This window comes from Dromiciops gliroides, chromosome 3 (assembly GCF_019393635.1).
Source record: "Dromiciops gliroides isolate mDroGli1 chromosome 3, mDroGli1.pri, whole genome shotgun sequence".
Lineage (NCBI taxonomy): Eukaryota > Metazoa > Chordata > Mammalia > Microbiotheria > Microbiotheriidae > Dromiciops > Dromiciops gliroides.
This window is the reverse complement of record NC_057863.1, coordinates 344,908,461-344,923,472: the sequence shown is the minus strand read 5'-3', so window position 1 is coordinate 344,923,472 and position 15,012 is coordinate 344,908,461. Positions and strand designations below refer to the sequence as shown.

General features: G+C 35.0%; 1 protein-coding gene across 1 annotated transcript in view; it reads left to right on the top strand.

The window, feature by feature from the left end:
• The window catches only part of STAG1 (stromal antigen 1), a 360,000-nt gene that overhangs the window by 198,433 nt on the left and 146,555 nt on the right, over positions 1–15,012 (top strand). Inside the window, 1 exon segment of the mRNA XM_043995188.1 lies at positions 10,490–10,694. Within this exon segment, the coding sequence (XP_043851123.1) occupies positions 10,490–10,694 (205 nt within the window).

The following is a 15,012-nucleotide window of genomic DNA, read 5'->3' as shown; positions in this document are numbered from 1 at the left end:
TTCCCTAAGAATATCTTGGAAGATGATGTCCAAGCTCTTTCCTTGATCATGGTTTTGAGGTAGACCAATAATTTTCAAATTATCTCTCCTGGACCTATTTTCCAGGTGACCAGTTTTTCCCCGAAGATATTTCACATTGCCCTCTATTTTTTTATTCATTTGGATTTGCAATGATTTCCACCAGAGAGCTTTTCCATTTGGATTTTCAAGCTGTTGACTTTTTTCTCATGTCTTTCCTGCATCCCCCTCATTTCTCTTTCCATTGCTTTCTCTACCTCTCTAACTTTATCTTTAAAGTCCTTTTTGAGCACCTCTATGGCCTGAGACCAATTCATATTTTTCTTGGAAGCTTTAGATATAGGGGCCCTGATGTTGACATCTTCCTCTGAGGGTGCCCCTTGGTCTTCCTTGTTACTGAAGAAACTTTCTATGGTCCTCACCTTTCTCTGTCTGCTCATCTTGCCTTTCTTTTACTTGACTTTTAGCTCCTTAAAGTGGAGCGTTGTTTCCAGGCCACAGTATCCCAAGCTTCAGAAGTCTCAGGTGGTATGATTTAAGGAGGATCGGGTTCTTCACTCACCTGGCCTGTTTCCTGGTCTGTAGATGACCCCAGACCAACTTGCTAATCAATCAGCTTCGTGTATTGTGATTGTCAGCTCTGAGGAGCCTGTGCCCCTCCCCCACCTGGGCCAGTGCTACTCAAGCCTACCTCCTGGTTCCCAGCAGGGGTGAAAAACTCAAGTTCTGCCTCAGCACCAGTATAGACCCCTGTAATTTCCCTCCCTGCCAAGGGCTCAGCCCTCTCACCAGACTGTGAGCTTAGTTCCAGATGACACTGGTGCTTCAGCTGATTCAGAGGCCCCAGGGGTCTCCTTCTCTTTTGAGGCCTTACTGGGGCTGGATCTGTGTCGGGGTGACTTTGGGGTTGGGCCCGACTCCTGTATCAGCACAGCAGCTCTCTCCTTCTGACCTTCCAAGCGGTTCTTGGTTAGAAGATGATTTCAGCACATTCTTCTGTGTGTTTTGCTGCTCCAGGAATTGTCCTGTGGCATTATGTTGATGGTTTTTTGGAGCGATCCTGTCATGAGTTTGAGAGCTCACTTCTTTTCCTCCCTCAACTTGGCTCCATCATGGAAATCCTGAGAGAAAACATTTTTAGTTTAAGGAACTTGGGCAATTCCAGGAAGGAGAGAAAGCTCACTAGGGCATTCATACTTATTTTAACTTAAATGGATTTAGTATGAGGTGATTACATCTTATGAAAGGGCATTTCCTTTAGATGTTAGTTAATTTAAAATAGCACTATATTCTTGATACGTTTTCCTTTTTAAATTTTTTTCATATATTTTTTTGTTTTTATATCACTTTCATTTCTGAATTTCTCCTCTCCACACACCAAGCCATCCCATGTAAGAAACCTAGGTGGTCCAGTGGATAGACTGCTAGACCTGGAATCAGGAGAGGCCTGAGTTCAAATTTTGTTTCAGACACTAGCTACATGACATTGGGTAAGTCATTTGACTTCTGTTTGCCTCAGTTTCCTCAGCTGTAAATTGTAGATAAGAATAGCACCTAGCTCCCAAGGTTGTTGTGAGGACCAAATAAAACAAAAATTATAAAGCATTTTGGAAATTTTAAAGCACTATATAATTGCTAGAGATTATTATTAGCTGTCATTTTAAGAGGAGGTAAAGCAGCTCAGCAAAGTCCCCCTCTAGTCCTCTCCTCTCACTGTCTTAGCTCTCTACATACTCTGCCTTCTGACCCTCATCTTTCTTTCTTTCTTTCTCTCTCTTTCTTTCTTTACCGGGGCAGTGAGGGTTAAGTGACTTGCCCAGGGTCACACAGGTAGTCTCAGTGTCAAGTGTCTGAGATCGGATTTGAACTCAGATCCTCCAGCATCCAGGGCTGGTGCTTTATCTACTGTGCCAGGTAGATGTCCCCATGACCTAATCTTTCGATATAAACTGCTCTCTACAAAGTGATCTCTTAATTGCTCCTTCTAATGAACTTTTCTCAGTCCTCATCCTCTTTATCTCTCTGCAACCTTTGACATTGTCAATAATTCTCTTCTCCTTTATACTCTTCTCTCTAGTTATGTAAGGGGCTAAAATTCTAGCTATACTATCTAAAATCTAATGAGTGGTCGCCAATAAATTATAAGCTTTAGCAAGAGCATTTAAGTGTTTAAGTATTTATTAAAGATCATTAAGATCAGAGAGAAAGGTAAAAATCTAACTATTTCTAAGAGACCCTATCATCTGACCCACCATGGTGAGGTCAGGAAGCAAAAAGAGACCAAACCCCTCCACTAGTGTCCGCTTCCTATTTTGTGTCCTCCTCCCAGAAATGGGAGGTTCCTTAGGTTGATTGGCTGGTAGCATTGATAGACAGTACCCATGAGCAAAGGTCACTTCCTGATGCTAAGGACCTTGACCACATGGCTTGCCCTCAGAGGCCTTCTCCTCATGGTGAAGCTTTTCTACAGCAAGTCTCCAGCAGGTGGCGTCATTCCAGTCTTTACAGTTATCAGGACACCTCTCTTCTGATTCTTCTCCTTATCTCACCACTTGTTCATATCTTCTTATCTGACTGCTGGTTCTTCATCTAGGTCACACTTGGTAACATGATTGTACCATAGGGCTCTTTCCTGGGTTCTTTTCTCTTTTCCCTCTATAAAACTTTACTTGGTGATTTCTTCCATTGATTCAATTATCATCTCAATGCTGATGTTTCTTAGAACTATTTATCTAACCCTAGCCTATCTGCTAATCCCTAGTCTTGCATCTCAAACTACCTTAATTAGATGTCTTGAACTGAATTTCTTATAGACATCTCTTTTTTGGGGGGGGGGGAGGGCAATGAGGGTTAAGTGACTTGCCCAGGATCACACAGCTAGTCTCAAGTGTCTGAGATCAGATTTGAACTCAAGTCCTCCTGAATCCAGGGTTGGTGCTTTATCCACTTATGCCACCTTGCTGCCCCCTCCAATAGACATCTTAAACTCAACATAACCAAAATTGAACTCATTATTTCCTCTCCAAACCCAGCTTCCCACGCTCAGTACTTCTCTTTTATTGCCAGGGGTACCACCATCCTCCCCAGGCTTGTACCCCTAGATATCATTTTTAATTCCTTATTCTTACTCTTCTGTATCCAATCTGTTGCCAACAACTGTCAGTTTTACTTTAATAACATCTTTCAGATCTGTTCCCCTCTTTCTTCTGATACTGCTACTACTGTAGTGCAACCCTCATTTTCTCATACCTGAACTGTTCCTGTAGCCTACTTTTTGGTCTGCCTGCTGAAAGGCTCTCCCTACTTCATTTTATCCTCCTCTCAGCTACCAAAGTGATTTTCCTAAATTATACGTCCAAACATGTCTCCTCTCTCTTCAGTAAATTTCATAGGTTTCTTATCACCTCCACAATTAATTATAAAATCCTCTATTGTTCCAAGTCCTTTTGTTGAGCCTAACTTCTGTTTTAACTGTTCAGTGATCTGACTGCAGAAAGACCACTGATATAGAAATGACATAAGGAGATGGGATTTTAAAAGCTATTTTCTCAGCTGGCTTCAAAATGGAATCATTCAAAGCACTGCACATGTTCCTAAGTGTGATGTAGCCACTTCTCATTTTTATTTAATTCTCAGACTGACATTCTGATCAGTGGTGGGAAAGGGTGAATATGAATGCTCTGTTTTCCTCTCACCACCCCTACACCAATACTTATGCCATATTCATTTACTCACAAACACTCATGGAACTCCAGTATTCTTTTTATGTATTCCTCTCTTTATCCTAGTTTCCACAGTTATTGCCACTGAATCCTGACTCCAGTTTCCTGACTAGGATTTTGATCCTCCATTTCATAGAATTTCAAGATTTGAGAGGGACCTCACCAGCCATCAGTCTTAAGAATTCTCTCCATAGCATCTCAATAAGTATTTTTGTGTGTTTGGTTGTTTTTCCCAATAAGTTGCTAATACAGTTTTCATTTGAAAGCTTCTGTCGAGGAAAAACCCATTAAATCTCAAGGCAGGCAATCAACACTTTACAATATCTATAATTTTTAGGAAGTTTTCCCTTATACTGAATCTATATTTGTCTCCCTGCTACACTATTATCTCATTTCCCCATGTTTTAAAAACTGCATTTTATTCCATGGACAGCTAGGCATTTCTAGTCACAAATGTGACTTAACCTTTCATGAGTTTTCCTTCACTTCTTCTGTGCATGCCATCCAAGAGTTGGCTCCACAAGATTAGTGAGCCTCTGAGAAACACTGTTCTTTTGTAGATACAAAGAAAAGAATATCCTTTATCATGAAATACTTTTGTCTTTTTCATTCTTCATAAAGTAATCTTATCCTTTTCCTACCCAAGCCCTTTTGACCAGGATTTTAATTTTCTGTTTCTTCTCTCATGGCTCTTAGGCATACCATTCTATCCTTTCCTCATTTTGTGTTATATAGTCCCTTCCTTGGAGGCACTTACTTCCTTGAGTTTGCTTGTTTAAGGTGACAGCACTTATTTGTGGAATCTTGTTCCTAATTTATCATCCTATTGTTTCCCTCCCCCAAGGACATAAAATCTATTGTACAGTGGAAAAAGAAAGTTCTCTACCAATTGATTAATCACATTAATACCTTATCCTAAGTGAATTTCTGGCAAAGGTAGTTCACGGCTGGTCTAACAAGAAAACTTCTTGTAGTTATAACTCTAAGCACTGTGTGAAAAGATTCATGAAATAGTTTGCCATAATCACGTATGCAAAGGGGAGACTCAATAAGTTGGGGAAATAAGTTAATTTCATATTAATTGTTCTCAATTATGTTTCTAGCTACAGAACTCGTTAGGTATATTAAGATTGGGTTTTGCGCTCCTCATAGAAAATAATCCTGTTTATCTCTAATTACTTTCTACATATCTTTTATAAAAAGCTCAGTCCCAGATACAAAGCCGTGGTTATGACCCCAAACATGGTATCCAGACCCTTTGCCTAAGTTATTATTTGTGTATGCTTCTCCTTATTAATCTTGTGAATAAGTCAGTACAACAGGATTAGCCCCTCTTTCTATGGAGAAAACAGAGGCTCTGGGAAGACATGATTTTTCTCAAGTTTTTATGCCAATTGGCAGAATTTATACTCAGATACTCATTGGTTGATGCCAGTGTCCTTTCCACCATGCCACACTGCCTAACAATTGACTTATGTTTGCTGAGTTCCTTATTGTCAGTTATCTAGATTTCTCATCTTTTCCTAATCTGACTGTCTCCTTGGATGTGGGCCTGTTTTTTGCTCAGACCTCAGTGCCTTTGATCTTCAAAATTTATCTGAATACACTGTAAACTCATCTATCTGGAATGGTTTGTTCTTATTGAGTTTTTTGTATTACATAGTTATCATTCAATTCTAAATGTTTTATTTTAAATTTTTTTCAGAGGCAATTTTCTAAAATACACTGTATATTTCCTCGCCTAAAACAGGTGTACAGTACAGATGGCCTATGAACCTGTTGTCTTTTAGCTTTTTGGGGGGGGGGGGGAACCTGTTGTCTTTTAAAACTAACAAGTCTAGGGGCAGGTAGGTGGCGCAGTGGATAAAACACTGGCCCTGGATTCAGGAGGACCTGAGTTCAAATGTGGCCTCAGTCACTTGACACATTACTAGCTGTGTGACCCTGGGCTAGTCACTTAACCCTTATTGCCTCACCAAAAAAACAAAAGCTAACAAGTCTGCACTTAAAATAACCTCACGTCCTGAAAACCTAATTTTATAGTTATAAAACTCTTCCAACCCTTCAGTAAGTACTATTTTCAACTGCCTAAAGTCTGATTAAAAAGTATATTCCCAAAAGTAATTGCTTCTCAGAAGACTGGGTCTTCTAAATCCAAAAAGCTATTACAACATTGGAGACGTTAACGTCCACCTTAGTCCTATACATTAGTTAAGATAGACAGTCTAGTAAATTTAGATGCTACATCAGTAGCAATTTTTTCGTGGGTGGGGGCGAGGCAGGTGAGGCAGTTGCAGTTAAGTGACTTGCCCAGGGTCACACAGCTAGTAAGTGTCAAGTGTCTGAGGCTGCATTTGAACTCAAGTCCTCCTGAATACAGGGCCGGTGCTCTATCCACTGAGCCACCTACCTACCCCAATAGCAATTTTTAGAAAGACTGAATCAGATAAAGTGGTTCAGCAATTATAGCTAGCATTTATAAAAATTTTGTAAACAATTTTTATTGGTTTTTTTTTTTTTTACATGGTCAAAAGTTGCCACAAAATCTATTCATGCCCCCCTTGAGAAAGCCATCCCTTGTAACAGATAATTTAAAGAAAAAGAAAATTCAGGGGCAGCTAGGTGGCGCAGTGGATAAAGCACTGCCCCTGGATTCAGGAGGACCTGAATTCAAATGCAGCCTCAGACAGTTGACACTAGCTGTGTGACCCTCGGCAAGTCATTTAACCCCCATTACCCTGCAAAAAAAAAAAAGGAGAAGAAGAAATAAGAAAGAAAGAAAAAGAAGTCAGCAAAACTGATCAGTACTTTGAAAAGTCTTTAATATGTACAATTTATTATACCTCTACAACTCCCACCTCTGCAAGTGGGTAGAAATGTCCTTTCATAGCTTCTCTTGGGAGCTACACCTATTTATTTTTAATTTTACAACAGTCTTTTTGATGGGTTTGTTGGTTATTCTTTCCATTTGTATTACTGTTGTTATTTATTTTCTTGCCTTGTTCATTCTCCATCAGTTCATGTAAATCTTTGCTTCTCTGTAGTCATCATTTCTTACATCTCTTATTGCATAGCAACATTCTTGCATGATAGCTTGTTTAGGCAGCCCCCAATCAATGGATATCTCCTTTATTTTCAATTTTTTCCTATCTCAAAACATGCTAATATAATTATTTTGGTGTTTTATGGGGACTTTGTTCTTATTGATGACCACCTTTAGGTTTAAGCCTAGTAATGAAATCTGTATCAAAGGGTATAGACATTTTAGTTCTTTTATCAATATTGCTTTCCACAATGGATATTCCAATTCACAACTCCACCAACAATGCAAACTAGTGTCCTTATCTTTTCATAACCCCATCAGTATTGATTTATTCCCATCGTATGTAATTTTTTCCAATTTGCAAGGTATGAGGTGAAATCTCAGGCTTGTTTTGACTTGCATTTGTCTTAGTAATTTGGAGTATTTATTTTATATGGCTTTTAATAATCTATAATTTATAATTCTTTTAATAATTATTATAATTCTTTTAAGAACTTTATCTATTGAAGAATGGCTTTTGATCTATATAAATCTGTTGAGTATTTTTACATCTTGGATGCAAAAGCCTTACCAGAAATATCTGTTGCAAAAAATATTTTCCCATTAGACCCCCTACCTTTCTTATCCTAGTTATGTACATTTGTTTTATTTGTATAATAGCTTTCAATTTCATATAATCAAAGTTATCTATTATATTTTTTGTAATTGCCTCTTTCTTGTTAAGGATATGTTTTCTACCTATAATTGTGAAAGGTATATGATCCATTTATTATTTTTGTGATGTGATCTCTAATATTAAGGTCATGTATCTATTTTGTTGTAGAATAGGGAATAAGGTATTTGTCTAATCTTAGTTCCTTCCATCCTGCTTTCCAGTTTTATTAGCAGTTTTTATTAATTAGGGAGTTCTTTCCTAATTTATTTTCTGTTTTCTTGAACTCTCAGTTGTTGAATCCAGTTTTTTTGAAGTCTTCCTTGCCTAGTGTTTTTCATAGATCAACGTCTCTCTTTTTTACAGTGGTACCAAATGGTTTTGGTGACTATAGCATTATAATACAGTACAGTTCTGGAAGTGCAATGGACCCCTTCCCCCCTACCCATTCCTTCCCCATCTCATTATTTTTCTTGATTTTCTTGATGTTTTATTTTCCCAAATTAATTGTTAATATTTTATCTTGGTCTATAAAGTATTCCTTTAATAATTTGATTGGCATAGCATTAAAACTATAAATACACTTTGGAAATATTGTCATTGTGACATTGGCACAGTCAGGTCATGGAAACTTAATATTCTTCCAGTTATTAAGTTGTTCTTGTTTCCTTCCGAGCACTTTACAATTGAATCTTTGGTGGATTGATCACCAGATATTTTATGCATTTTTTAATTTATATGGAATGAGAATTCTCTGTCTGTTACAGCAGCTTAGATTTTATTATTTTTTATATAGATATGCTGTTGTGGTTTGGTGGTGGTTGTTGTTTGAGGGTTATTTTATAGCCTGCAACTTTGCTAGTGATATATCTCATTTACCTTTACTGATTCCCTGGAATTTTGTGATTTCTTTTTAGGGGCTTCTGCGTAGCCCAGCGGATAGAGTACTAGGGCTAAAGTCAGAAAGAACTGATTTCTGATCTGGCTTCAGACACTTTTAGGTGTGTGACCCTGGGCATGGCAATTTGCCTCGGTTTCCTCATCTGTAAAATGGGAAGAATGATAGCAGATACTTCCCAGGTTATTGTGAAGCTCAAAGAAATAAAATTTTAAAGCATTTAGCAGTGCTTGGCACCTTGTACATGCTATATAAATGTTGTTATTTTTGTTTCCCTTTTGTCTTAACTGTTTTGGTATTTCTCGTCATGTTTCTAACACTATTTTTAATAATTATAGTAGCTTTACCCCTGAGCTGATCAAAAATTTAACTTTTTTCAATGATGTATTTAGTATCCATTTTAATTAGATACTACTTGTTATATTAAGAAAACGTGCTTTTATTATGTTTATATTTTTCACAGAAATAAGTTTTTCATTTTTAGTAAGAGCATTTTTGTTTTACTAATATAGTTTTTTTGCATCTTAGAAGGCTGACTTTCAATTATTTTATTCATTCTGTATTTATCTGAAATGGATCCTCTCTTCCCATTGGTCATGTTTAGAAATGCTCATGATTTATGTGAATTTATTTTATATATGCAGCTTTGCTCAACTTATTATTTCAGTTGCTCATGTATAGGTTGAAACAATATAATAAAAATGATAATAATACCTAACTTGACTAGGTATTCAGTACCGTGCCAGTCAAACTATCCAGGACTATTTAGGGAGCTAGAAGAAGGGAAAAAAATGAAATTTATCTAAAAGAACTGATGCATAGTGAAATGGACAGAAACAGAAGAATAATTTATGCATAGGAACAATGTAAAGATGACTTAGAAAGACTTGAAGACTCTGATCAACGCAATTACAAACCACTATTCCAGAAGATTAGAGCTAATGTGTACTATACATATCATGACAGAGAGGTGACGTTTGAAAACGGGACATAAATTTTTTGTATGCAGGCAATGTATGCATTGCTCTCCTTGATTATGCATATTTGTTTTAAGATTTTTAGTTTTTCTTTAGTCATTTGGGATTGGTTCCGTGTGGGTGGGTGTTTAAAAAAATTATGCATTGACAGTGTTAGAAAGTCCCTTCTCTCCCTCCAGTGAGCATTCACAGGCTGCAACTCCAGTCATTGAAGCAAAAGACATTTACTAAATATTTAGCTGTTAGTATGATATTGTGTTTGATGGCATTAGTGACCTTACAAAGATAAGAAGTGCAAAACTTTATTATTATAAGGGATACACTCTATCATCTTTAACCTTGCTTGATAACTGATTAGAATCACCGTATTTTATTAAGTTCATTTACTGATAGGACATGAAGAAATATGCAAGAAAAAAGTGGTTACAAGGGACATGAAGAAATATGCAAGAAAAAAGTTGTTACAAGGGACCTATCCAACCTCTGAATGCAAAGGTTATAGGTTCATATACCAATTTTGATGCATTCTATCTTTGTGACTTTAGAGAAATTTATTGTCTATGAGACTCAGTTTCCTCATCTGTAAGATGAGTTGGGTTTGACTAGATGGCCTTCTGAAGTCCTTTCCATATATGTGCTTATACCTGAAAGGCATATATGTTGTATTTTTACTGTGTATAACTCCCTCCAATTTGATTAACTGTTCTATTAAATATTTAGATGTGATGCTAGTTGGTATATGTATGTGTATAAAATGTTGCTGACTTATCAAATATAATGCTGTTAAGCATAATAATATTTTCCTGCTGATCTCTTATTCTTATCTCTTTATTCTTGATAGTTTTATAAAAGCTAATATTACAATTGTTACCCCTACCTCTTTTAATTTGCCTAAAGTATAGGGGCAGCTAGGTGGTACAGTGGATAGAGCACTGGCCCTGGAGTCAGGAGTACCTGAGTTCAAATCCAGCCTCAGACACTTAACACTTCCTAGCTGTGTGACCCTGGGCAAGTCACTTAAACCCAATTGCCTCACTAAAAAAAAAAAAAAATTTGCCTAAAGTATAATGGATTGCAGTAAGTAAAAAGAATGCTGCCCATAGAGGGGGATAAAAATATTTTAAAGCAAGGTTTAATGCTACAAATTCTGATATAGTTTAATTTTTTTTTCTCTTGTAGGACAGTGGTGATTATCCCCTAACCATGCCCGGACCTCAATGGAAAAAATTTCGCTCAAACTTTTGTGAATTTATTGGAGTTCTGATTCGACAGTGTCAATATAGCATAATTTATGATGAGTATATGATGGATACAGTTATTTCCCTTTTGACTGGTTTATCAGATTCCCAAGTCAGAGCTTTTAGGCATACAAGTACCTTGGCTGGTGAGTAAACTTGATTTTATTGGCACTTTGTCAACATTATTGAATTTGGCTTCCCCTCATTAAATTAACTTCTTAAAACTAAATGTCATTAGAAAAATAACGTATACAATTGGAAACATAACATAGTTTATTTTCTTTGTTATTTTCTTTGGAATTATTTTACTAACTGGAATTTTTTGTGAATTTAAATGAAAGTGGCAAATTTTTAATATACTTTTAAGTGAATGGTCTTTGTAGACCATTCACACTTCTAATCAGTGACTATGAAAATTCTTTGTAAAATCCAGCATTTTCCCATTTCTTTGTTTTATACCCAAAACCATTTTGGGAAGCTCCTTAAGATTTACATAGGCCACTTTTTTAGGAACTAAACTAATTAAGATGATAATTGAGATGTACTTTTAATTCATATGAATTTATTTCTTCATTGTGTAGTAAAATTTCATGTCTTGACACATTGTCATCACATTTATATGAGATCGTTTTATAAAGTTATCAGTTATGTAATTTTATATTCGCTAGAGCTACACACACTATCATTTTATGCATACACAAATGTTCGTTTGTTTGAAAATAGGTTATTATATGGAAAAAGTAACTAGTTATTATCACTTGTTAAACTCGTCGTTTTCACACTGTACAAACACACTCATAGTCAAATCCATTTATTACTTTTTGTGTTTTACAGTAACTAAATGCTTCCTTTGCTCCCTCCATATTTCCCATGGGGTCTATCACTGAGCTTTTGTTCTAAAATGTAGAGTTATCCTCTTCACCAAATGGAAGTTTTCAAAAAGCATTTGTATACAAGGGGAACCAGCATGTATCGAATCACAACTTCCTTTTTAACTCGATCTCAATTAATCTTAACTAAAGTACTAATTATTATTGATTTAATTTTTATTTAATTTCAATTTATCTACCACTTTTTAAAATATTTTATCTGATTGCTTGTGGCCTTTAGCCAGTTTGTGCTGCTGTCATAATACTACCAAGTCTTTTTTTCTTTTCCCCCTCAGGTCAATTTAAATTACAAATTACATTAGCACACTGTCTCCTTAGGAGACCTATGTTCAAATCATGTCTCAGACACTTATTGTCTGTGTGAATATAGGTAATGGCCTTAAACATTTCACAGTCAGCTTTTTTGTCTATAAAATAAAGATAATATTTATGCGAGGCTTCTTGTGATAAAAGTGCTTTTTAAACCTTAAAATCTTGTGGAAATGTGAGACGATATTTTCATTACATATTACCATTATAGATAAAGTTCATTAGGGGAAAATGCAGTGAAATAATAAAACTAATTCATATTCATATGGTACTTTACTATTTAAATAAAAATAGTGTCTTCACAGTTATACTTTGAAATAGGAAATGCATATATTATTATCTTCCTTTTACAAATGAGATAACTTAGGTTACACGAAGAATTTGCCCATGATCAAATAGCTAGTAAATTTTTGAACCAGAATTCAAATCTAGATTTCCTGCTTCCATATTAATAATACTTTGAATTACAGCATTCTGAAAAATAGGGGAAGAACCATGAACCTTAGACTAGATAGAAAAGAATATCTTTAGTCCACTTTAAAAATTAGTTCTTTGATTATTTTTTTGCTTTCAAAGTTTTTAAATCTTTTTGTTTTGATATATCTTTAGTCTAATTCAAAAACAACCATTAGTTTTTTAGCGCATTTATCCTTTTTTTAATATGAAATAAAACACCATTTCTTATCTGAAGATTTTCCTTTTCTATATTAAAATCTGCTATGATTATTAGGATCATCTAACATTCCATTTTCTCTTTTAAAATGTTTTCTACTATCATTGCTATTCCTTTTCATTTTATTCTTTCTTTACATAATACTGTACCACTTAACTGGAAGTTACTCTTCCATTAACTTCAGTCATCTGGAACACAACCAAAAACCTGCACTTATTCAGCAGCTTTCTTCTTGGCAAGTGCTTTAAGCCCTCCCTCACTAAGGATTCTCTGACGCTTATTTGTCCATCATTCTAACAGTGTTTTGTTATTTGGTTTCTCAGCCCTAAACAGATTAAAAACAAATTAATGGGGCGAGAACTCTGATGAAAAAGATTTAAGCTATCTCAACAAAGGATGAAGTAGAAAAACTATAAAAAGCTGACATAAAAGAAAACAAGCTCACAATCTTTTTTCCCTTCTCTCTTTCTTTCTTTTTTTTTAAGCAGATAACTCCAAAGGCCATTTCCCCGAAATGGCAGATAGGCACAGCAGAAAAAATTGTTGTGCCATAAATGGCAATTACAGGATAATACATCATTAATATTTGTGATACTCAAACCCAAGTCATCAAGTAAATGTTAAATTAAATATAGTATATTCTGTAACAAATCAAGAAAAGTAAAAAGGTGCCTTTCCAAAATCATTCAAAATTTTGAAAAAAAAATATTTTTCGTCCTTTATGAAAGAATCTTCAGATATTTGGAAAAATGCCAAATAAATGAAGTGTTTGTTGGTGTCTATATTACTTTCTTCCTTTATGTTTGTAATTTCTAGTCCCTTTACCCATCATTCTTTATTTTCTATTATTTTATCTTATCCAATTTTCAACCATTTTTTTATTCTTTTAAAGTCCCTTTCAATTTCCATTTATTTTGATTGGGACTCCCCTTTCTGTTTCCTTTTACTCCAATATTATTCTTTCTCAGCTACATAAAAATTCATTGTTTCTCTTCCGCTACATACTTCATCTTTCCACCATGTAATATTACACAGGGCTGCCTTGAACTTTCATCTTATTACTTTCTTAAGAGTTAGGTTTACTTAATAGTCTTCATCTTCAAACATCAAGGAAGAATGAATAAATTATTGTTTTTATATTTAAAATACTTTTCCCAAGTATTCTGTTTTCCTTTGCAACTAAAGCTTCTGCTATTCCCATCCCTCTAGTTGGATGGTCATTATCATTTCCTAAGGAAAAATTTCAGGAAATGTGGAACATATTGCTATCATGGGTTATGTCACCTTCTCTTAAACAAGGATTCAGAGGACTAAATGAGAACTTAATTCCTTTTTCCGCAAACTAGACTCCTCAGGATTTTGTATTCTCATCTTTGTCCTGTCCTTTGTTATTTGATAGTGTTGTGGCCTTGGGTAGATGAAGAGATAATCGTTTTTATTCACTTTGCAGGACGAGTCTTGGGGACTAGATAAAATGGGCAGGAACATTTAATCCTCTGCTTCACTGACTATGTGCATGGAAAGTTACAAGGCAGTTATGGCCAGATATGGTTATCGTCTTTGGAATAAAATGCTCCTTGACATTGCTTATATCTTAGATGAGAAGAGAGACAATCAGGTTAGTTATCTTGTTAGGGTACAGATATGGTGAAGATTTCCTTCAGAGATTCTTAAATTATCTATGGCATCATGTATAGATTGGTCATATAAGTAGTACTTTTAATATGTACTCCAATTGTCTCTTTGTTTTCTGTGATTAATTAAGGATTTGTCCCTTTGCTTAGTATTTATTCATTTCAGTCATTCATATGTTGTTACATTGTAAATTAGCTACTTTTCAATAATATTGTTTAGTGTCTTTCATCATTCTTTATGAGTTACTTCATTTTTCCCTCCCTTTGGCTGATATTCTTTGAACTCCCATAAAATTTTATCATTTTCATGCTGCTGTTATATTTTAACTATGTAGTAGTAGTTCAAATATGGCTACCCCATAGTTTTATGAAAAGACATTTTCATACTCCATCTGGAAATACCTTGTCTTTAACTCTTTTAATATCATACTCTTACATAAATGCTTATTATTAGTTGTTACTAATTTTTATTTTAATTTATTCTCTTGGCATTGCAATTTTCTCTCCATTAAATTTATCAAGTAAGATTCTTAATATTGTGTTAAGTAGTCCTTTGCCCATTTTAAAATAATTTTAAGATCACTTTGATTTCTGTTTTTATAGGCTTTTACTGTGTTTCTCAACATGTAATCTACAAGGTTTTCAAAACTAAACTTGTTATTGTTATTAAGTAGGACCATATAGTAACAACACCACTACCTCACATATATTTATCCCTATTGAACTTGTTACAATTTTTTTGAAGCGTGTGTGTGTGTGTGTGTGTGTATATGTGTGTCTGTAAATACACCCATATTTTAAAGTTTGTATTCATACTCATGAATGTATATCCATCCATACACATATACATACACACATATACGATCAAAGAGGAATCTTCCTATATAATTAAATGTCCAGAAAAAAAATTTTGTTGTTTGTTTTATTCTTTCCTTTCTTCTTGTCAGCTTTCAATGTG